Source organism: Siniperca chuatsi, linkage group LG16, assembly GCF_020085105.1.
Source record: "Siniperca chuatsi isolate FFG_IHB_CAS linkage group LG16, ASM2008510v1, whole genome shotgun sequence".
Classification (NCBI taxonomy): Eukaryota; Metazoa; Chordata; class Actinopteri; order Centrarchiformes; family Sinipercidae; genus Siniperca; species Siniperca chuatsi.
This window is the reverse complement of record NC_058057.1, coordinates 16,220,618-16,246,307: the sequence shown is the minus strand read 5'-3', so window position 1 is coordinate 16,246,307 and position 25,690 is coordinate 16,220,618. Positions and strand designations below refer to the sequence as shown.

The 25,690-nt window shown below is 40.3% G+C and overlaps 1 protein-coding gene across 7 annotated transcripts in view; it reads left to right on the top strand.

The window, feature by feature from the left end:
- Nucleotides 1-25,690, top strand: part of sash1a (SAM and SH3 domain containing 1a) — a 233,329-nt gene that overhangs the window by 71,946 nt on the left and 135,693 nt on the right. The window contains exon 2 of one of the 7 annotated variants that reach the window (XM_044168073.1): nucleotides 21,777-21,799. The exons of the other annotated variants lie outside the window; for them this stretch is intronic. Within the exon in view, the coding sequence (XP_044024008.1) occupies nucleotides 21,777-21,799 (23 nt within the window). The remainder of the gene's footprint in view (nucleotides 1-21,776; nucleotides 21,800-25,690) is intronic. 7 annotated transcript variants of the gene reach the window in all.

The following is a 25,690-nucleotide window of genomic DNA, read 5'->3' as shown; positions in this document are numbered from 1 at the left end:
GCAGCCCTGTGAGGAGCCAGACTGAGAGGGCCTCTTGTTTTCACAGGACTGATAGTGACCTTTCCTCAGAAGGGTCTGAATCATATGCCTTACCAGCTGAGCGGTCTCCACTGAATGACTGCTGTTTACATACTGGGAAGCTTTTGATTAGCATGTCTGCCAGCCATTGAGGAGGCAGGTCGTGTCATCTGTATTTTTTGCTGGGGATATAAAGCAACGTGCAGTTTTGTTTACAACTGAATATTAAACCTGACACTGCATGTGCGATTTTCAATGATTATAACAATCTAGAGTAAAAGTAGGCTTGTTAGCTGGTCAGCAGAACTAACAAAACCAGTCCTTATCTATAGTGGCATGTGGATGGGATGCTTGTTTTGAATACTGGGACTTTTATTATCCTAATTCAGTGATACTTATAGGCATTATGGCCCCCTTTAGGAAATGTTCTTTGTGGTACTCAAGAACTTGCACACTTGATTCAACTGATCTAGAGCCTGTTGATTAGCTTCTTTTCAGTAGTTGAACGAGCCTAAAGATTGAAGGCGGAAACAGCTGTCCTGAGTAATTACCTGTTCTCTCAAAATGCATGGATTTATACTAAAGTCTTAAAAAATTTCCACCAAAAGGGGTAAGGGATCAAACTAATAAACCTCTATTTCTAGTACTGGTTACGGCTCTGTGTGTCTGTTGGGTTGTCTGTGTGTTATGTTTGCATATTTGTGTGGGTGTGTATGTAATGACTTTTCAGTCTCACTCGCCATTCCAAGTGAAACAGCTCCTGAAAATATGGCGTTCATGTAATGATATTCATCCATGACTATGTCTACCTCATGTATCTACATTATCACTTATTTTGTATGACCCAAACCTTGATATCATTTACCCTGTCCATTGCTTGCTTGCTTCCAAATTAGCTTTTCAAACTGATACCAACATTGGTTCCTGTTTTAGCATTTTTTGTAAGCCTTTTTTGTCTGTCTGTATATTTCTGCCACTTTGGCTAACTGTGAATCCCACAGAGATTTAGGATTTGTGAGGGATTATCTGTCAAACCAGGGCTGAAACAAAGTGTTGGTTCCAGAGGGATAAACTATCTCTCCCTGTGAAGGCTGTATTTATTTAGAGCCAACGCTTTGGCATTGAGGCTTTTGAAGAGAATGAGCAGGTCAAGGTCTTTCTCTGTCTGTCTCGTGTGTGTGTGTGTGTGTGTGTGTGTGTGTGTAACCCTGTAGTTTTGAATTGGCTCAAGCCCAGTGTTTTTCTCCCCAGGAGGAGTGAGAGAAGTGTAAGAGATGGAGCTGTGACCAGCTGATGGAGGTTTGACTAACTGGGCTGTGATTGGTCTGTAGATATCTCCCCTCTCTCTGCCTTTGAGACGAGATGTCACCACCAGCAGAGACTGTGACCAGTGAGGCAGACTCAGGGCAATTACAGGACACACAATGTCAGTCTCAAGGGATGTTCATTGTATAGTATAACCAAGATCTCCATTCACATTTAAACTGTCCTCTGTGCTCTCAATATCTGGAGATTTTCACGCACTATGGTCTGACAGCCCTCTGTTCATCTTTGTGTCACTGGCTTTGTCTGCTTTGTTTATCCTTATGCAAAAACAGGCAATATAAGTAGATTCAGAAATCCTCTCTAGCGTGTGCTAGATTATTATTATCAAACAATTCACCGAAAAGGCTCTGCTGGGTGTAATAAATACCCATGATCCTTATCAAGGCCGCAGAGACCCCTTGTATTATTTCTTATGATGTAAACAAACACTTGTGCTACGAGCTGCACATTTCTAGATCTCTCATCAGGGAACAATATGAGCAGAGAGGATGGCGCTGCCGGTTTGCCTGTTGTTGAATGCACTGCAGTCATAGCTAACGTTCCTTTGGTTGAAACTTCCGGATAATTTGCTCATACTGAGAGTATAAATGTTGTTGGGAAGTTGTCAAGTGTACAGTTAGTATGTCTGTGGAGAGGTACTGTGCTGTACATGATGCTAGGGAGCAGGTTGTATTGTGTGCTCACTGGCTTGTGGTGACACAATTGTAATCCCAAAACAAACGACGAGCGAGTAACCGATTGACATTTGAAGACCTTGTTTGAGATTTGTGCAGCTTTATAAAGTCAAATCATGCATCTTTCATTGCTTTTATTTCATGTTTTTGTTAATTACAAGGGTTGGCACTGGCTGCCCTTGTCTATATGATGTTCCTATCCTTGTAAGATATGTGTGTTATGCATTTTATCTCATCGATTATGTATTTATTCAAATCTGTGTTTGTTCTGTCTTTCACCTGGCTGCAAGACTATTTTTCCCATGGAGACAATAAAGTTGAAGTTGTAACTGTCAAATAAGTGCAGTGAACAAGCACAATGGTTATTTTTACGTCGAATTCCACTTTCTGTTCTGTTTCCTATTACCTTTTCTGCTCCAGTGATCTCTAGGGATTTTTATCTTATCAGAGAAATACCTCTTCTACTTTAAATAATTCTGCTCAGTGCCAAAGAATTTGAAAATGTTTTCTCATCCTGGTCTCATCCAGAGAGTGATGCTGAAACAGCAGGCACAGTCAGTCACAATAGCGGCTCATTGTTAGGGCTGTGTTTTGGGAGGAAGTAGAAGCTAAACACTGGGAGATTCTCCATTGTTTGTATGGAAGCTGATGGAGCCGCATGTCCTTTCACTACTGGTCTGTTTTGCATTCCCAATTTCCTTCCATTGAAACGGGCTGCGGAGGCAAGTGTCCAGCATTGTGCCGATGGGTGGGTGATGAAAACCTGGGTGTCATGCCGAGAGAGAAATGGTTGTAAATAGATGGGCACATTGTTTTTGCTGGCAAAACGAGGCTTGGTGGGTGCTTGGGTAGGGGAGCCACTGTCTCCACCACCACTTTCCTCCACCATTGTTAGATGTTCAAGACCTTTCTCTGACTCCCACAGAACAGCTGATCAAATGTGGTGGGTGGGAATCATGAGAGGCCTCCAGCTTAACCGGCCTTAAGAATGTAAGAAATGCAGCAGACACCCAGAGGTGTTGTGTCTGTCAGAGGGGGAAGTAGAAAGAAAGGTAGCTTTTAACTGCATTGTTAGCTTTGTATAGCAAAAAAGAGGAAGTTCACCACCTTACACGACAAACATTCACCTCACTTCCTGTTTCAGTTTTTTCATCTTGATTAATATCCTAGCACTCTCGCCAAGCAGGAAATTAGGTTTTTGTTTAAGATGACTTTCTGTTGGCCCACTGTGGTTGTTAAGGGCTCTCAGGCTCACTAGACAAATGCCAAGGCTCAGTATAAAAATAGTTTGAGCAGTTTTACCTTTAAAATATTTCTGTTCCAAAAATTATAATGTGTAAAGTTTTCAAATCTCTTTACACTGCATTGCCACCAAAATCTATACATTCACAGGTTAACTGCCAGGTGCAGTGAAGCTCTGATAAAAGCAGAGATAGAATTGGATTGAAAACAATATAAGGGCACAGACTTCCATTCAAGCTGCTTTATTATGTATTTATTCTATTCTGTTTTACACTACATATGCATGTATGATGTATTGGATATTGTTGTAAAATGAAAAATAGCCATTATTTCAACTTATTATATGGCTAAACTAAGAGCTTTTTCAGTGCCTCAGTGGAATGCTCAAGTGAAAGCTTTTCATGAGCTTTTCATTTAGCATTTGTTGGCGAATATCCTCTTCATCTTTGTCCCATGCTATAGGGCTGGCATTTTGTCATAAGGAGGGAGAAAGCTCTGTTTGCTTAGTCTTTATTAAGGGCTCCTTTAAGGCATAATCAACCAAGGACTCATAAAGGGGAAGTCATAAAGAAGTCAAGGACCAGCCTCTATTGTCCTGAGAGGACAGAGAAAGTCAATTAGCAAAGTGAGCTGCTGTTTACATTATAGAAAACCGGGGTTACATGGAGCACTAAGAAGGGATAGATCACATTCCCATCAGATGGAAAAAGTCACATATACACTCACTTAGTGGCTCTTTCTTGTAAACAACCCGTTTTTAGGGCCTTTTAAAACCATCTTTGTTAAGCGTAAACTACATGTACCAGTATTTAGCTCTTTGGAGAGCAGCTGGGTGTGGTGAGGACTGATGGCTGTCACAATGACCTTTGACCTCACTGCTTTTGACCTGTTGGGACTAAAACACAAAGCTTTGAATCACTGGAAGTGATCTCAGCATAGACAATGAAACAGACCACACACTTATATGATTCTCAGTGGGTGCCACAGCTAAGCATTGTCAAATTAACCTTACATTTGATATAGTCTATCATCTCAAGTGCATGTGATGACTTTCCCATCTGTAGAAAGTAGTATGTGCAATAATTCATGATACAATTTGCACATCTTTGCTCCTGTTAGTCCAAAAACAATAACTGGAAAAGGAGCCACATCACATATTTCCTCAAGTGCTATCACTGCAAAGACATATCCATTCATTGTAATGTAGTGAGGGAGTTACTGTCTGTGTCTCCTTCAGAAAGACTTGACCACCACCATCTCTTGGGAGCATGTGCAAATGTGGGAAAGCAGCATTTGTGCTGTATTTGCAGCTGGCTCTCTCATTTCAGCAGGAAGGGGTGAGAGGGGCTCACTCCTACTGTGCTGTTTCTCACATGATCAACTGGCTTCTAGGCCACTTTAATTCCTTGGACATGTGAACTTGGTTCATTTACAATTCACCAAAACTTCACTGAGCTTTCTCTCCATTCATTAACAGGAGTTGTTAAGCCATGATAATCTCAACATTTAGACATGTAGTTCATGTTGAAAAATTTAATTTATGCTCATGGCAGTATAAATGTCACTCCCTCTAGCCTTTGGAGATACAGGATATTGTATTTAAGTAACATATGTGAGCTACAGTATACGTGTATCACTTAAAGTTATGCAGTCATGGTAACAGCTTTAAATAAAGCAGGCCAGGCAGTCAGTACAGCCATTTCATTTTCCACAGTGTGCTGGAGAACAGGTCCTGATGACACACATTCATGACAGATACATTATCAGAGCTATTCTGGTCCAAGGTTTCAGCACAGCCTGTCTACATGACCACATAGTATCTACATCAGGAAAGACTGCAGGCGGCTTTATCAATACTGAAGTGTATCTGATATGGGGTTTTTTTAAATCATGTTTTCTAATGTTAGTCATTGAACAGGCATGTAGTTGGTATGTAATCTTGTCAATTCACTGTATTTAGTTTGTTTTTAGCTATAAGGTGAAAAAGTCACATAATTGGTGTCATGCAGGATACGCCATACTAAATAATGTTTGACATGTGGAAAAAAGCTCCCTTAGTATTTTTGAATTCATGTCTTTTTAAATTTAAGACTATATTTTATAGTTCAGTGCACAGAAGGCAGATTCCTTGTCAGCAACAGCAAACAGAGAAACTAGATGTTCAGTTGCTGCTGTAAACATGTTTGTTTTTTACACATTTCTTCACCAGCTCTCACTGGGTACTGGCAAATGCAAAACACAAAACCATCAGCTTGCTTTTATCCAAAAACTGTGTGCAGTAACCTAAAGAAATCCTATCGTGATAACAGCAGCCTCTGCTATCGTTACAGTACATGTACACAATAAGGACCCTGTTGGCCTATTTGAACAGTGGAGATGGAGGAAAATGAAGATATCAAGTGCCCCGACAGGATGGAGAGTGACAAGAGAGCAGGCCTGAGCATCTGTCGGTGTCAGGATCCAGATTGCAAACACACTTGCAAATCAACACATCCGCACATGTTTTCCCTCTCTCTACATCTCTAGTACACACTCATTACTACACTCGCAGTGATTACTCTGGAGGGGATCATTACATTTTGTCATAAAAAGTAACAGAACATGTTAGAAATACACGACAATACATTGTTGCACACTGTACAGGCGCTGCATGCATGCTGTCACTCATCTCAGGGATTGGTTTTGCTGAATTGCCTAAGGTAGTCATGTGTAACCTACAGTCCAAGAAGGCTAATTACTTCTCACTCCCACTCATCTACAAGCTGAAAGGTCACACGAAAGGGGATTTGTTAAAAGTTGCCGTCAAGGCGAACAGAAAGATATTATTACATCAAACCTTATGTTTGTCCTGTAATCATACACTGACAAGGTTTTGCTGGTTTCATGGCAAACATAGAGGTTGGGATTATTGCATAATGCTATAATTCTATCAGGAATACGTGCACTCCATAGAGTTAAAATATTGCTCAAGCTATTTGATTAAGCAGCTCCCTCATACATGTTATTTCTGCAAACTATAATTCATTGTCCTGAAAGGGTCAGAGCAATGACCAGGAATAATCTCCGAAGGTCAAGCCATATTTTATCTATCACTTACTGAAGGTTAAAGGTAATGTTGCATCATCTGTAGGGCTGCAACTAATGAGAATTTTCATAAGTGATTCACATAAATGACAATAAATGCAATTAATTTTCTATGAATCAACTAATCAAATAATGGAATAATCACCTAACTGTTACAGTGCTAGTCATCTGCTTGTGTGTGCATGAGAGATGTAAAAAAACAACTAGACAGTTGTGTCAGCTCCTTTTCATGAGTATAACTCTGCTCTCCTAAAAACACGACAAGGCACATTCTAGTAATTTTTCTCAAGCCCTGCTTCCAGATTCTGCCCCAACTGGATTAAATAATCCTCTTTCCTTTCCTTGAAGATGCTGTTAAAGCTGAACAATGACAGCGTTCCCTGCAATGCACGGGGCTCAGATGAGCTCTATAAATCAGAATGATGAGGGCGGAGACGTATGGTGGTTGCAATTCTTCTTGATGTTACCTGCAACTTGTTGGAGGATTTCTTAATGCATTGAGCAGTTTTTGGAGGGTTTAAAGCCCTTCTACCTACAACAGAGCTTAATTGTCCTATGTGTAGCTACAGTTTGGCTCATGTCAGCCCATATTATCTTGGACTGTGTTTAAGGGATATAATGTAGGGGTGTAGAGAGATGAGTGAGGCATGATAGCAGTGAGTATGAGTGTTAGAGAGACAGACGGGAAGAGTGTGTATAATTACCTTGTCTGAAGCTGCTGCCAGCTCGGTGTATGGAACGCAGCACAACCAACTCTCAACCCCCCCTTATCCCTAATTGGTCCTTTTCCAAGGCATGAGGGCAGGGCTGCGCTGAAAGCTTTGATCATGGAGACCACACCAGTGTCGATATGTCCCTACCTGAGTGCTTTTGTAGTGGCTGTGCCTGGCAGGGGATTGAGCCATACTAAACCCACTGAGTGTCTGTCTGTCTGCCTCTTGCTCTGGACTCCCTGCGGCTCTACATACCTGAATCTGAACCCTAATTACCTGACAGTTGCTACATTCCTCAAACACGCCTACGCAAACACACTCACACACGTACTATACGTGTATTGCACATGTTCTTTTATAAAAGCAATGCCGGCATTTTGTAGGTATATTTTATCTTGTGTGGTTTGCCGCCTGTGATATTATAAGCATTTACAAAACATTTATGGGTTCCAGCACATTCCGACACAAATGTTAATCTGTGTGGGAAGCTGTGTGTTGTGTGTGCAGTATATCTCCCTGCAAATGAACACTATGGGACATAAGTCTCCCGAACTAATACTAATTGAGAGAAGTGTTGGGAGTATGTGCTGGTGACAGGTGCTTAGTTAAGCTGAAAAAATACACTAATGGCAAAGGTTAGGGTTTGATCTAAGTTAATGGATCATGTACATTTGACAGCACAAATGGTAATTTGTAGCTGTTATTTAAAGCTTTTTACATTCCATTACAGTGCCGGAGCAAATATATGGCAACAGAGGACAGTACAGTATAACCTAAGATGAAATTAATATAAAATACAGAATTAGGCTTAGGTCACATTATGTTTTGATCTTTTTCACTGTTTACAGGGTTTTCTCTGAGAGAAGGTTAAGCTGACCCTAGCAGTTCTGTCCAAATGAGCTGCGGCCAGTTAGTCAAACTCGTCATTAGTGGATCAGAGACATGCTCTGTTTGGAAGGCTGGAGTTCATCACACTAATTGCTGCTTTTTGACCTCTGTACATGTTAGTTAATTGTTCTAATCATTCAGTGTTAATCACTTGCCACACTGCTTCATGAAGGGATGAATAGGGACTCCACTGTGACTGCCAAGGCTGTCCCAAAACCCTTTTTGGGATTCAAATCTGAAACCCACATCATTAAAGCTTCAGTAGGGGTTGGAGTCCTGTGGCTTCTGCAGAAAAAAGTCTGGTCAAGTTTGTTTTTGTTTGGGTTAACCTTGAAACACATTATTCAGTTCACCCATTCTAAGCTTACGTAAAATACACAGAGTGAGTGAACTCTAGAGACAATGAACTATACTGTATAAACTGACAACTTGTGTAAAAGAGCTTACCATTCTGGTGTGCATCCACCTCAGTGCAAGCAGGTTTGGAGTCACAAAATAACCAAACAGGAGCAAATGCAAGAAAATGGACGTGTACCCAACAACCACTGAGTGTGTTCCCACTCCTGCAGTCTTGTCCCTCAATATGTTCCCCTCTGGGTACAGCTTTACATTATTATCAGAAATCAGAAATACTTTATTGATCCCCGAGGGAAAACTCTTTGGATACTGTATTTCGGGATGCTCAGATAGCCATCTAAGGTCAACTTTGTTCATGTCTGAGATGTGCACCCTTGGTGCTGCTTCATCTGCTGTGGGCGAACCGCAAAATCACAATTTTCATGTCAGCAGATCTTTCAACGATTGCTGTGCCAAACCAACCCGTTTACTCTAATAGCCCTTTGAATTCTTGAGAAGTCTCTCAGACTAATCTGGAAATGCATAGTGTCTTCTCTGGTCCCACAACATTTTTTACATGATGGGGCTGGGGATAGTGTTTTGACATGGGGGAATTTGAAAAAATATTACAACTATAGAGCTTATAATGACTGTTTGAATATTCTAGTTTATATTATGGACTAACAAGAAGGAGAGCTAAAACACAGGATGTTGCTCGGAACAGCTTTACATACTACTGTATGATTCAACACTTGTCCTTTTGAATATGTCTTGTTGCCCCTTAGGTCAAAGACCACTGCATAGCAACAGCAGGCTGATAATCTGCCCCTAACAGTGCAGTGGTCATGGCCTTTGGTGGCAGGGGAAGTGTTGTTAATCTGGTAAATCACCTCTTCGCTATGAATCCACACAGTACAGAGCTGATGTTACACACAAAAGCCAAACAATGAACTGGCCGAATGACAGCTTGCCGTCCAAGCCAGAGCGGAGGGGTCATGCATCAGGAATTTTCTCTGCTCCACCAAACATCCTCAACCAGTTTCACCTCATTCTCACTTACTTACAGACAGAGAAGACGAACTGAAATACAAATAGACGGACCTGCAGACCCGTCAAGCCAAAGGAGGAAAAGAGATCAAGTCAGACAGGCAGGCAGACAGTTTTAGACAGACAGAAAAACTAGCAGATACAAAGAGAGGCCAGCAGAGACCGAGCTGGATTGACAGACACAGTAATGAAATATGTGATGGGAATCTTCAGACTGTCTGTAGAGTCATTAATAATCTTCTCTAATTTGAGACTTTTTACAGGGAGCGCTACCACTATCACATCCACCCCAATCATATTTATAAAAACCTGTTTTCATCTGCATGTATAAGGTTGTGTTTGCAGCCTTGAGTGTGAGGCAGTTACTCTCATTACGTGCACTCCAAAGCAGTTAAAAGTTGAATAATTAATATAGGAACCATTAAATCATGAGTCAGTTCATAAGCCATGTAAGGATGATTGCTGAGGTTTGAAGATATAGTGACTGAGTGAAGTGCTTGTCTACGGGGAGAGTAAACTGTAGTGTGGAAATTGAACGCCTTACATGAATTTGCCTCTTTTAAAGATACATCACCTGATTTAAAAACCTTTTCCCAGCAAAGGGAAATGTAGCACAATTTAGGATCACTTAAAGTTCATTTTTGGCTTTTTTCCTACTCATTTTCAAATCTTCATATGGCAGCAAGTGTGACCACTTAGGAAATGTATGTCATGGACAGCAGCATGGGAACGCTTGGCATTGAGCGTCTCTCAGGCGGACTGTATTGTGATGTGAGTCTTTGTTATGGTCACTTAGCCATGTCTGTGGCCTGGAGAATAAATTGTTTTTTTCCCCCCTCAGATGAGAATACACTGTCAGTCCAGAACAATGGGCTGCAGGACTGGGCTTCTCCCAGCAGCCCCTGCAGCTCTGATCCCTGTCCACTCCATTTATGGAACAGTTGAATGCTAGTTAGCCCACCTACTCCTCTTTAACTGCACCCCACCCACCCGCAAAGCAAGGAGTACCCCCACTTCACCCAGACTTAGTCAAAACCATATTCCTAAAACTGCAGTAGATGCCCTGAAATATGCACCAGCTGGCAACTTTCATCCTCAGAGTCCGCAAGTGAAATAAGTATAGCTGAATCACAGAAGTAGATTACCTTGCTAATACTTCCCTGAAGATGACAAAAGGTCTTTACTGACTCCAGTGGCAGCCATACTTAAGCATCTTTGGGAAGTAGACTACAATGCAGCAGTGGAAGTTGAGGGCAGTTATTATGTGTGGAGACGGTCTTCATTGTCATGCAGGAATGCCACAGCCGGGCTTATATCAATTGTTATGTAAAGTGGCCATTCATATTTTACAGTCTGCTTGGAATGGAGGTTCTGGTTTGGGCTTTGTGTGGAAATGATATAGAGAAGAGGAAAGGCAGACATGTCTGTAAATATGTTGTTATTGTGTTCCTCTTGTCTCTTCCTCCTTTGTGTACAATATGCCTGCACACACACCTACACAAACCATCCTTCCTCTCTTTTTCTACCGTCAGCTGTATATTTCTGTAGAACAAAGAAGTCTAGTCCCTCCTTTTCAGCAGATACATGTAGGGCAGACGCACCATCTTATTTCTTATTTCTTTGTCTTTCCGTGATCATTACCCTGCAAAATCACAGAGTGCACAAAGCTTAAGTGTTCTTATTGTTGATTAGCACACAGATTCTCCTGTAGTCCTAATCAGGATATTGATGATGAACCCTCTTTACTTGGGAAGAGACTGACGAGGCTTTTGTTATGAAATGGCATTATGTACTCGGTGGCTGAGACTCAGATGTGAGTGTTTATTCCAGTCACACAAGTGGTGCTGTTTATACAGTCCGAGGGAACAGATTTCGAGAATTTCCCATACTGCTTCGCTCTCTGTAGTAGTAGCTGTGGTTGTTTTTAAAGTGGTAGTTTGCAAGATGTGTGCCTTACTGTTTAAACTCAATTAAAGTTCCATCAGGACTATTTTATTTCTAGGTGCTGCTCTTTTCTTTGTCTCTTCTGTTTAGCCATAGTAGCTCCTGCTGCTCATGCTAACATATAATTGTTTGGGGAAGTAAAATATGTAAATAAGTAAATATAGTAACAATATTTCTAATATTGAAAATATTATAGTACTATATGTGCTGTTGTAAAATGAGGGTCTGGTGTTCCTTCTGCCAAATCCCCAATCCAACATTATATGCTCGCTCTTGCTTCAACAAGCTGAGAAGGGACTGTGTATTCATAAATTGCTTTTTGACTGTGTAGAGAGCCATACGACATAAAGGCCAGTTAAGGCACAACATTATGGAGCCATGTACAAAGTTATAGATGACAGATACTCTGCAAGACAGATGACAGATGCTCTGCAAGACATTTTTAAATGCACTATCAAACACGACAGAAAGCATTAGGCTCTACAATAAAACAGTTTTCACTTCAGGTCAATGGCACTACAGGAAAAGGCACATTCATCTGCCCTATATGCTAACAGTTTAAGTAGCTGGATGGGCAGCACAACCTGCCTACTTGGCTTATTATAACCACTGGTCAAAAACCAAGCAACCTAAGGCACAGAGATGGCACAAGACATAAACTATGACAGAATACACATGAATGATGTAAATTTCAAAAAAATCTGAAGAAATATCACAGAAGATCAGTTTTTCAGTTTGATGGTTCACAGCGAAGCATCCAGCAGTAAAATGTTAATTTCTAATGACCTATCTGCTACCACCAAGATCAAATGTTTTTTGTCCCTTGTCACCCTGAATTTAGCTTCTTGCCAGTATGTCTTAGAATCCATTTTAAAATCGTATTAATTGCATACAAGGCTTTACATTAAATTTTAAATGACCATTTAAAAATAACAAAACATTTTAGGACTGTAATGTAGATTTTCTGCAATGTACTTCTGTTTTTCCAAACATCCCACTGTTGTTTCAAATTATAGAAATTTAAAATGCATTACTTTCTGTCAGCCAGAAGATATTTCTGAGATAAAACCCACCCACACCTACTGTTTAGAACTTATAAAATCTTTAAATGTGAAATCACTGTTAGAAAAAGGGATGACTAAAATTAACACTTACTTTATATTAAAAATCAACAAGTTTTTACTAAGTTTAGGAATGTACAAGGCCTTCCCTCATGAATACTTTGCTGCTGCTGCCCTCAGAGGAAGCGGCACATTTTTGTTCTTGCTGCTTTGTAATAGCGGTCCCATCACTACAGTGTCATGCCTGCTGAGAAACAGGCCTTTACACTAGATGCATATCACTGTGACTGCTGTGTGAGGAAGCAAACATGCATCTCACTACCAGTTAGTATCCCACTAGGCCACAGGAGTCTCTAAATTCATCTTATGTAATCTACTCAATATCTACAAGACTCAGGGGTTGTTAGAAAGAGTCTGATGAGACGAGTGTGGCATAACATGCATTTCTCTCTACGAGTTTGCTAGTGTATTGCAGACTGAATTGGGAGATGATTACGAAATGAGATTACATTGTTGTGTCATTTACTTGTCTCATCCAGTCCCTTAAGTGGTGGAAGTATCTTTTCGACAGAGAAAAAAGGTATTTGGTTACTTAAATGTAGCATATTTAATTAATGGACGCTACTTGGCAACATTGTGCAGGAGTATACTTTCTTCTGTATCCCCTTCAGTGTTGAGATACTGATCATGTTCAGCATCTCAACCTCTCCTTGCCTCTGTAGTCTAGTAGCTGATTAAAGGCCATGTGGGCTCTTACCAAGGACACTTCCAACACTTCCTATTGAGTCAGCACTCTGGCCCTCCAGGAGATGGAAACAGCCTTGGGATGTAAAACACAAGCAGGAGTGTGACAAAGCCTTTTTTACTGAGGCCGAGCTGAGGCTGTGTGTGTCAGAAGGCTCGGTTTGATATCTGCCATCTCAGAATCCTCTCTCCTCCAGCACTTATCAGACATCTACACTACACCTACTCTTAGCCTACAGTGTTAAACAAGTGCCGGTACAATATTTTGATGCTTCGTATTTGGACGTCCCCAGTGACAATTGCTCTATTGGGTATTCTCTCCTTGTTGAAAGGGAGCATGAAGCCTGGGTATTTATGTTGACAGTCCCCATAGCCCTGAATGAAGCCCCCCATGGAACCCCATTCACAACCAGCTCATTATAGGATGTCAAGTTTGGCATCCGTCCTCTTTTGCAAGCCATGGAAGTGTGTTTTTTTGACTGTAATAGGTTACCAAGGCAACATGTAGGAGCACCGCAGAGAGTTTTTGGTGGCGAGCTCGCCTGTGATCCTGTGGACAATAAGCCCAGTGACAGGCATCGCTGAAATGCCTGCTGCAGAAATCCATGACATGCAGTAGGTGATTTAGGCCCAGTGCTATACTGTAATTCCCCCAACTGCTTCATTTGCTTTCCACCTTTCATGTCACACCTCAGGACTGGGAGGCTGGGGTGCAAGCCAAAGCTAAAGAAGTAGGTCACTATGTATTGAAAGAGTGAGTGATTGAGTGTGTGGAAGTGTAGTGGTAGTATGTTCTATAATCCTCAAACACTTTTGTGTTAAATACCAAGCCCTTGGAGGAATGCATGACTATAGATGAAGACCCACAGTAATTCAATCCTGAAGGGGTTGGACTCAGGCATGTCCTGTAGGAATATCCTGACTCAGCCAATCCTGGCATGCCGCAGGCTCTCAGCTGCTAATGTGCTCCAAACTGCGTGTCACGCATCTCCCTATGGAAGGTCAGAGCTCAAGTGGAATCGTTCATCTGGTCTCCACAGAGGCGGAAAAGGCCATGGCAAAAGGGGAAGTGTGGCTTGTGTATGGGCGATGAGAGCCGCTCGGGGCCTGGAGCATGCCAAGCCCTCATTTCCACACATGCAGGAAGTTATCATTTATACGCTGATCATCCAGAGAAAGGGGAATGGGTGGGAGCGAAGAGGGCATGTTTTTCCTACTCTTGCTTTATCTGTTTAGGGCAGTTGGGGGAGATCCCTGTAAGGGTGTGATTCATTATTTGTATGCATGTGAGAGTTGGGCACTCACGTCATGGAAGCACAAAGCACAAACGTATCATGCACATACAATGCAAAAACATTTTTTTGATTTTGGAACTCTAAATCGACAGTACAAGACAAAATATTTAAGACACGTTTATGGTTGATATAAAAGTTGCATCAAGATCCAACTTTAGTTCTCATGAACGCTTTGTGCTTATTGATGTTTTTTTCCATTGTCATTTGTTTGTAAACAATACTGTAATGGAAGCAACTTACCAATCTTGAATATTTTTTTTTCTATCGGGTGCACACTATGATCGGAAACACTTTCACATAAAGGTCAGACACTATGTTGTAATGTTTTCATTTCCTATATGATCAATACTCTTCTTTGTCTCCCATTCTGGCTTGAGTCAGGGCTGTTACACTAGCAAAACCAGTGCTCAGACTCAGATGGCCTCAATATTGTGAGTGGGTGCCAGCTTTAAGTCTGATATGACCCCTCCTCCTCTTTTTTTTATCTCCCCGCTGTAAATAAGAACAACACCCATAGATCTATGAGTTTACCTTGAGCTGCCAAATGCAATGTCGGTCACAATGAAAAACCATGACCTACAGCAGAGTTTAATACAATGATTGTTTCAAACCTGATCAAGTGGCTTCAAGATTATTCAGCAGTATTCAGCACCCTTGATTCTTCAGTAAATGTCAGTTCATGCAGTCTAATCTCCAGAGAAGTTACTTTGCATTTGAGGCATAATTTGCATCAATTACACAACTCCACAGCCTTTTGTTTTTTGTGTTTAATTCATCCGTTTATTTACTTTGAAAGAGTTGCTTCTTCATTATAATTTCAGTACAGCTAAGACGGAACAGAGAAAACTAGGCTTATTTATTTATCTCAATTTTCTGGCAAAGCAGCTTCATTTACTGTGTGTGTGTGTGTATGTGTGTATGTGTGTGTGCCTGCTCTGTCTCTGTCTGCTTTCCCTCTTTGTCTCAGCAGAGGGAAACCCGCTGACAGAGGCACTTTGTTAATAGGGGGGAGAGAGAGATGAGACTAGGTCATACAGGCAGATTAGTGCTCATTGAAATCCTATAGGAAAGGTCATTTACATAGTGCTGCTTAAATCCACTTGTGACCTCATTCGTAAACCAATTCACAATCCTGACACCCTACAACCATTGCTGACACTGTTTCGTAAACAAATGTGGAGCATGCTTTTCATATGCAATTGTGGTGTAATGGGCAGATCTGTGTGTCAAGTGGCTGTTTTTCAGCTGACCTGAAGTAGTCCAGTAACAGAGTTTCACTCTACTGCGATGTTTGTTTTAAGGAGCTTTGGCTGATCCCAGCACATTCTTTGTATGAATGCTCAGTTTGTGTCGGGTTCTTCAGACTGTGGAGACTGACAACAGGTGTTTGTCTGGTAATGTTATTTTCCTTAAATAAGGATAAGAATGTGGAAATGACTAATGAGCCTTTTAGAAAGATGCTAAGTCTACAGAAAACAAGCTCCTTGCTTTTTATGAATATCTAGTCTTTTCCCCTCACTCATTATTGACAAATCCAACTAGGTAGTGAACAAAAGTACTTAAACATGTTGCTGGATTACTCTAATACTGTTATCTGGCAAATTTTATAGAAACAATGTGATCAATCGGCACTGCCTGCCTTTATATGCAAGTAACAGTGCAGTCATAACCTGATTATATTGTTGCAGGAGTACAAGACTAAGCTCCTTAGCTGCCGCAAACATGACAAAATAGTTTACAATAGACACAAAGGCTACATTTTTATTTTATTTTCTCTGGATTCCACAGTATACTGTACTAGAAATTACAAATAACCCACCATATTATCAACTCATCCCTAAATTGTGCCTAAAAAGTCTTGACAAAGTAATTACAGGAAATCAGTCATTTCCAGAGTTGGCAGAAATGCAATGCACTTAAGACTTTACAGTGTCCCATCAGGAGCAAAAGAGGACAAACTGATATCCACGATTAAGATGCCTCAGCTTTACCATGGCAACAATTGTCACTGAAGTGGTTGCAGATGTGTCTTTCACATGACACTTAATCCGAATGTCTTTGTGTTGCCAAATATTGGCCTTCAGTGTGCTTTCATTGTCTACACTGTTTGCATGGTGTGTTGATGTAGTGTTAATGGTACATTATTTTGTGTTTCCTCCCTAATGGATAAGTGGGACAAGGCTAGATCCTTGATAGGCAGACACTGTTGGCACCTTTGTCAGGGCAAATAAAGCTTTCTCATGGTCGGGAGGTGTCACAAAAAATAGAGAAAGAAGGAGCAAGTTCACATGTTTTCTATTTCTATCTATTCTATCCTCAAATGAACAGTGAACAGTAAGTAGACTTACAGAAACTAGAAATACAATAATGGGTTTAATTCTTTGGTTTGTCAGGTTTGTGTCATGGGGGAAGCTTTTCTCCCAGCAGCAGTTTGTTTTGCCTTGGTTCATCACTATCTCTCTCTGGCTTTCCCACCTTCTGATACATAATGACAACCGTAATCTGATTGGACTTTTCTCCCTCGCAGCTGCAGGTCACTGTAAAGAAGACAGCACTGCATGGCGTGTCCCTGTCACACTGTGACAGGTTTTCTCTGTTTCATATCAGTCACGGTAAAATTTTCTACTGGAGCAATGCCTCTCAAATTTTGCTTGCTTGTACCGTGATGAATTGGAAACAGGGAGGTAACATTCCCTGCTTTTAAAACAGCAGGGTGCGGTGTCGCTTGTGGAATTTCAGTTACAAGTCTTGTTGTTTAGCATTGCACATCTCAGTATTGATTTACTATAGCTTGCAGTCAGGTGCATTAATGCAAATGCATGCATGGAGCACCTGTACACAGTGTCCATGCTGGAGGAGGTGACAACAGAGGTGTCAAACACTCCCAGAGGTCAAGAGAGGCCAGAGCGGATTGCACGCTTGTCTGACTTAACTTGTCTGTGTCTGTCTCACACATACAAAAGAGAAGAGAGTTGTCTTCAGTATGTGCTACTTTGCCCAGTTGTAGTCAGCAAAGGAGAGGATGTTTCGATAGGTGTTAGCATGTGACAGCAATAATCTGATCAGATTTGACTTGCTAAATGTTTTTGAAAATAAACCATTTACTTTATATAGAAAGTTGCAGTTCTGACAAAACATAAATCACAACACAAAAAGCATCAATGATTGTATCCAGTAATGGCTACAGCAAGAATTATAATTTTCTGTTCGTGTGAACTTTCCTCCAGTAAAAGACTACAAGAAATTCCATTACTCATGCTGCCATTTGTCATCACTCCTTAGTCATTTAGTCAATAAACGGAACCAGATCTCTCTTCTGCTCAAAATGTAAATAAATGGTCGAAGAAATGGATGAATTTTCTGCAGTCTCTTTCTATTCACATGTGCACTTGTGTATGTTTTCCTCTGGATGGTAATTCATGTAACACTGCTACACAGACTCATTCAGTTGTAGCTGCATTTCCCCACTGTACGCCTGTCTCTATTCGTCAAGGTTGCAGAGAGCAGCACTAACCCAGGGTTACCTGTTTTGCATGAATGCCCCTTTTAATGGTCTTGCTTTATTAATGCAATAATAATTCTTCACATCGAACAGTGCATGGTGTCAAGCTAACTATATTTCTAACTTTGCAGAGACTAAGGACTTCACAAACCATTTTAGGCAACATGCAGCAGTTATTGGTGATTATCAAGCAAATGTAAAACAGTATCAGCTTGCTTCTAATTGCCAAAAATGTAATGTCATACTGTTCTTTTTAAGTATTCTATCAGCCTTACAAACGCCATTATTATTGGACATTTTACTGTATATGCTGTTGAAGTTCCTTCTCATTATTAAGGCACCTCCTGCTTGTTCTAAAAAGGAATACCAAAGGGGGTTTTAATCATTGGCAATTGAAAACCCTGCTGAGAATAAATGAGTCACAATGTGACAACAGAGCTGTGCAAATGCCATGTAGAACTCCAACTCCATGTCTGCTTCCTGTCTGCTCCCCTTTTCCCTTCTTGATTGCAAAAACCAGACGTTCCTAATCCTAAATTCAGATGACAGCATCTCTACATTTATATAACCACTGAGTGACTTGATGCAGATAAAGCTGCACCCGCAGGGACCAATCTTACTGTATGTCAAAGCAGCTGTTTAAACTTCTGCGGGTTGGCAGAATAATGAATGTATTACATTTTATTTGCCTGTGTATTGCTTTTGGTGAAGGTGAATCACTTAATTTGCATAGCATACAAGAATAGTGGGCTTTTTTCTTTCTTACCTTCAGTAAAACTTTATTTTTTAATGTTTTGATATAAAATATAATATTCACAGAAGGCTCAGTGACATGCTAAAACAGGAACGTGATTATTCTCAAATTGTTAATAAAAGACATAGATCACGGCTGTTCATTTGCATTTTCTGAACAAGACCCTCACACTGATGCTGCACCCATTTCGAGCTAATGATATCCACTGCACTAAAATGCCAATGGCAAGTTCAATGGCTGACTTTAAAGCTGGTGATTGACTTCAACACATAATGGACAACTGGAAAATAGTGCTTCAGGGTAATGGTAAATATTTCCATAATGTTTTTGTTTATCTGTAACGTCTTGTGATTGACAACATATCCAGACAGCTAACAAGAACAAACAGTGGAGTTTATGCCTGGGTTCATTTTAGTGCTGAAAACGTTGATGAATCGTTGAAGTCATTTATCAAGTAATTATTTCAAAAATTCCCTGTCTTTTTTTGATTGTGAGGATTTACTGTTTTATATCACCAAATTAAATATCTTGGACTTTGAACTGTTAGTAGTACAAAACAAACAACTTGAAAACGCCACCTTGGTCTCCGAAATGATCATGGGCATTTTTCACGTTTTCTGACATTTTATAGATAATTAATTAATCAAATTGCAACAATTAATCAAATAATAAATAATAAAAAATACTTGGGAGAATAATCAATAATGTAAATATACAACAAATAAACAATAATCTATAATGTAAATAAACATTCACCTATACCTATGTCAGTTATTTACATTTGACAATAACTTTTTCATTTGTCTAGTTCATATGAGTCTTACACAGGTCAACCCCATATTGGCGGGTCACGAGCCTGTGGTCTAAAGAGGTTAATATATACCCCGGGGTCTCACACAGGCTATGATGTGTTGATGATAATTTTGCTTACCCAAGAATTTAGCATTAACTGTGATCGATCAGCTCAAGGACAGACTGTTGGTTTTTTGGTCATCTGACTATTTAGGCCTCGAGCAGCCTCTGTTGCACCCATTAACTCAGCCCATCCAGCATCAGTCTCCTGCCTTGGTAATAGATGGTTTATAGTGTGAGTCCCAGCAACAATTGAGTCTATTTGAAGGCCTGTGTGATTTACTCACTGATCAGTAGAAGGCTGGGATTTCCTCTATACTCCAGATCATCATAGGTTAAGCAACCATCTGCCAGCTTTGCCATGTCTTATTACCACAGTGGAAAGAGTTTGGATAATAGAGATGAGCTCAGTCAAGCAAATTAGCCCATAGCTTTCTTGGGGTTGGTCATTCACTGTCATTCACTGACTGTGTGTTTGTGGTCATTAACTTGGCAGGGTTGAGTCGCTGAGGCAGCAGAGGTGATGCTGCTCCATTGTGAGGCTTGTTAGTCAGATACAGTAAATAGTGCTCATTGTGAAGCGAGGAGCAATGGAAGGCTGATTCCAGAGAACATGATGATTCAGTTATACTGGACTGCTGAGAAGGATTCAGACCAGAGCTGATGTTACACTGCCTTGCCAGGCGAGTTGGCAGAGGTTAAATAACCACAACTATTGTTCTCACCAAACCTGGCTGAGTCACACAGAGGTTTTAATAGGATAGTTATAGTCAATATGGTGTAATTATGGATAACAACAGTTTCAGTGTAGATGAAGGGTCTTGTGTGGAGAACTGGAACCTAAAATCCTTCAGTGCTCAGGGAGAATGAAAGCAACATTGTTATTATGTTAACTAAGACCCAGTGTTTAAGTTTTGAAGCAGCTTTGCAAGCAAACTTATTCAATAATTTAGAAAAATTAAATAATGTGCAAAAGAACTGTAATTCAAGTATGAGAATATTTTGTGACTTAACCATCGAACCACCACACAAGAATTCATGAAATTGATTCTCCCTGTCGTTGCTCAGCTGTGAGTCACTGTTTAATCTTTGGTCATGGTGTGGAGTTCAAAGAGACTTGTACATTTCATGGAAAATTTTGACACTGTCTTTTATCACATCTCAAACTCTCTGGGTTCTTGTATTGAGGGCAAAAGAAGAATGTCCTGCTGATCAGAAACATTTCTGCTAGTCTAGACACATTCCTTGGCCCTTCCAAACTGATTATTAGAAGCGTGTGTGGTAAATACGACATGCAAAGCATCTGGTGGAAGAGCTCTGTCTAATTTGAAAACATTCAAAATAATTTCTGTGTTTAGGTAAGCAACCAGCCCTTGAGTCAGATGGTCTATAAGAATGCATGTTATGTTGGATAGCATATTCCTGCTTTTTGTATTCTGACACTGTGTTTAAATGTTGTAGGTGTGTTGAATTTAAGTTGCTGCAGACACTGGTGTCTGTTGTAATTACACGCGCATTTTATATAATTTTTTTTATATTGATTGGTTAAGTGACCAATTTCTCAAATTTTGGATATCATTGTATTCTTTGTGTCATAAATGCTGGAAAATTGAATACAAATTAGATTTTGCATTAAATGTGAGAAGCTGTCAAATAAAACACCATTTCTAAGATTTGTTTAAAAAGGGCCGATGGTAGATTTAAGTGCAATTATGAGCCCATTTGTATGATAATGTTTCAGATTTTAGTCAGGAGGCAAAAAAGTGAATGCCTATTATCAGGTGTAATGTTATCTGAGGGGCACATGGTTTCTGTTAAAACCAAAGTCGTGCAGGCAGGCACAAATCCGAAATCCATCTTTCCCTGTCCTCATGTCCAGTTTGTATGTTTGAAGGTGATTACAGTGTGCTCCATCTCTAATTTAGGCACTAACACAGCAGAAAGCATGAGAAATGGATTGGGAGGCTGCAACAAATAGAACGTGCTCAGCTGCTGTCTTCTGTATTGCACAGAGCCATAATTAGTCTATTACAGCAGGGCAGTAGCGATGGGTTATATGATCTAGTGCTATTAGAGCACTTAAAGTCAGCATGTCTCCCAATCATTTAGCCCTGCTGAGCAGTTATGCTGGATGGGCTGCATGGGCTCTTTATCAAATTCTCTCAGCAGAGCAGATGTACCAAAAACCACCCAAAAAGAAATACATAGTACATGTTTTTCTTGTTGTTTCACACATGCTTCTTTTTCCACTCATGAAATAGATATTTATGCTGCTGTTCTGATTTTAATGTCATAGCTCTCACAGATGGTGCTACCTCGGTAAGTCCTCACTTTGTATCATAACACTGTTAGCCATTACAAGGTGAGTCAGCAAACCCAGAAATGATTTACAGCATCCTTGCCTTTGCATCCTTTTGTCTAGCGCATGGGAAAGCTGATAGAGCATATTTGTGACCTAGGTTACAGAGTTGCAGTGTTGCTCAGCAGTAAGAGCAGTTGTAATTGGATGTTCTCAGGTTTGATCCTAGCAATAGGCAGTATATCAGAAAGATGAATTCCTTCTTGTTCAGTCACTGAAATTAATTTCAGGTGATTTTGGAGAGGAAAACAAATGACAGGCAATCACTTATCAGCTGACTTGATCGTGTAGTTAAATAAATTGTATCTCTGTAAAGATGGTGTTTCAATCAGCAGTTAGAAGGCTTATAGCTGTCAGTCATACTTTGTATGCTAACCTACCAGCTTTGATGGTAATTACTTACTAGCGTCTCTGTTAGCCTTCACTGCAGGGGGGGGCGACTACTCCAGCTGTATTTCAAAACAGACAGGTCTCTCACAGATTATGTTTGGTACATCTAATCAAAAGCGAAATAAGGGCTGGTTTGCTGCAGTGGCATGCTGGAAGGAGGCAGAGGCAGGATACAGGCGAACATGCGAGGATTCACTAAGCAGTCTGGGTAATTATTTCTAAATCAATATTGTGACAAGCAAAGCTCTGGAGTGCCAAATCCCAGCCCGTCAGATTTGAGCGGACTTATCCCCGTGGAATCTCCAAAGCTCGAATGCTGCTGCCATGATTGATTTCCACATGATACCTTTCACATAATGGGCATCTGCAATGCTAACATGGTGATCCCAATCGATCGGTTTCTTCTACACTATATATATGGGGATTGCTGCAGACCAGGCTGTGTGTGTGTGTGTGTGTGTTTCTACTGAATGTGAGCTGAAATGTTATAGCTTTAATTTGAATCCTGCTTCCATTTAATTAAATAGCTGTTTGTGTTAAAATAATGATGTTAATGTTAAAATTATTGGTATATTTATACTATTAGGGAGGCTGGAGGTGCACATAGATCATACATAACCACACACACTCACACATAAATTGCACATAAACAGGCTGTAGACTTGACAGATGAGGCCATAGGTATCCATTAATGAGCCACTTAACTTCTGCCGTTGAACCCACCTCTACTGGCTGTGCACACAAGCTGTACTATATCAACCTAGTCAAAATGTTACACATTTATTTCTATCTTGTTCTTTCTCCTACAGGTATGAGTGTACAGCCTGGCATTTTTAATATCCGATTCCCTATGTCGTTCTGTCTGCGAGTGCTCATTAACACCTTACAGTAGAACCAATTGTATTGTTCTCTTGTGGGATAAGTTAATGTTTATGTTTTGTAATTATAGAATAAGTACAGAATTATAAGTATCTTTTAGAGACTGACTAGATTTAACACCTAAGGAACCAATTGGGAAAACACTGGAGGAAGAAATATATACTTAATAGCATGTACATAATTTTGTATACTTTGTATATTTATACTTTATATGACTTTTCTATTTCTAAAGCAATGCATAAGCAATTATTTAACAATTTTAGCAATAGGCAGTATTCAACATGTAAATCAACTTGCACAAAAGTTTAGTTTAGTGTAGGAATAGAAGAGGTTTCCTATGAATGATCTGCTGAAGAAGTCAAATGTAACAACCCACACAGAAAGAGAAAGATTTTATTTTTTACTTTTCATGTTCCTTTTTTACCCAAGGGGGTAATTTCACAGGGTGGTTGCACACAGAGAATCAATCTCTTCCAAGTAGACCATTTTGGCTCTTCGTCTTCTTTTTATTTAAGTTTAGTAACCAGCCCTATCTGGCAGTCGGAATATATGTATATATATATATATATATATATTTATATATATATATATGTGTGTGTGTGTGTATATGTGTATATGTTTCTACTTTTCTAATTGGCCTGCTTTCCCTCATCACTTTTTCTTTTCCTCATTTCTTTTCCCTCTACTACAGTCTCTCCATCTCTCTATTTGTGCTCTCTTAGTGTGAGACAAATTCCGCCTTGTCCACACATGGCCCTCAGAAAACAGACTGGCACCTGACAGCAGGGAAGCCCATACTCGAAGGTGATGAAGTGGCCTGAAAACAAAACCACCTCTAAAACTGTTAGGATGAGGATGTCATATGTTGTTACCAGGAGAGTTATTCAGGAATTAAATTTGCTGTCACAATTTCACAGTAATGTCCTTATGATTCACAAAATTAGTCTGTAGCAAGTCTAGGTTGTTCTGTAACATGTTGGCCTATGCAAAGAAAAAAAGACAAACCCCACAACCCCTTCTACAAATGAACGTGAGATTACATTCTCATTTACAGCAGTGGAAAGATAGAAGCCATAATACCATTGAACAAATGTTCTCAAGAGGACAACGGTATGAAAGCCCAATTTTCATCTTCCTGCTTTCTCCAGATGCAGGTTTGATTGCAGCAATGTAAGAACAGCTGCTACCAAGCCAACCGTAAAAAACAAAATTGAGCCTTGGGTTTATATCTAGATACCAAACGCCTGCGTGTTAAGATCTGAGTGTGCCTTCATCAAAGCCAATAAGATCAGCAGAAGGAAAATAACAGCATGTGACCATGCCTCCTCTAAATCACTCCTGTAATAAGGTTTTAGATTTTACTTGATAAGAGTGTATTTGTGTTTAATTGAATGTGTTCCTGGATGTGGTCAGGAACACCGTGAATTTAAGCTAAGACCAACAACACAGTGGGTTTAGTCTCTAAGACAAAGGCATCTAAATGGCAGGACAACTAATATTATGTCATTGTGTAGATATCAAGATGAGTTTGAGATTTAGTGAAGATCATACAAGTCTATTTTGGAGGCCAAACCTCCTCTCATATGGTAGAGCTGGCATGGGGGGGGGGGATTTAATCCAACTACAGCAGTAATCTCCTAATACAGTATCTATCCAATGTATTATCAATGCTCCAGCACATATTGTTGGCATCTTGGTAGCCGATAGCGTATCTTGAACAGCGCTTCCTCCAATCCCACTAGACGTTCTTCTCCACAGAAATCTGAGTGGGCAATTGGCATACTTGCCTTGCCTTCCCTTTAGCGTTACTTTGTTCCCTTTGGCTGTGTTGGAGGTGATGTAGAGTTCATTTTAGGATTACGACTCAGCTGCAGGGCCTGTGGCAGAGCTCCGGTGTTAACAAAGAGAAATATGAATCTTTTGAAGTCCTGACAGATGAGTGACTTGCGAGGAAACGGATAACCAAATTATCCTGCAAATCAGTAAACCAAACCAGAGCAGAACCAAAGCTGCTATCTGCCAACACTTTCTATGCGTTGATGTTTAAGCATTGGTGTGTGTTTGTGTGTGTTTGTGTTTTGTGTGTATTCTTGGTGGTTTCTGTGTGGGTGTGCATTCTGACATTTGCCTGCAGGTTTGCACCAGACAGAGAGAGAAATGAAAGCTTTTCACAATGACACCCAATACATGACACGTCCAACTGTGAATTAAGCATCAATACAGCAGCACATATTCAGCTTCATCAGGGAGGTGTGTTCTTTTTTTTTCTTCTGACCTCTGTCCCCTCACTGTAATCAATACAAAATGACAAACCCTGTCCAAGTCATGTTGTCACATCTTACTTGGGAGTTTTTACAGGATCAGTCTCAGCCAGCTAGCTCAGACTGCTGGCACACACTACAGCAAATGTAGCCATGTTTTTTCTATCTTCCAGCACTAGTCAAATCTAGCCAAAGCCAAGATCTCAATTATTAGTGGTAGATCAGGAGCGCTGCAGGCTGTCCATGCCGTCTTGCTGTGTGTGAGCACAAAAGGTATGGTAGTAATAGTCAATGCGCTGACACTATTCAACCCCATTTGTC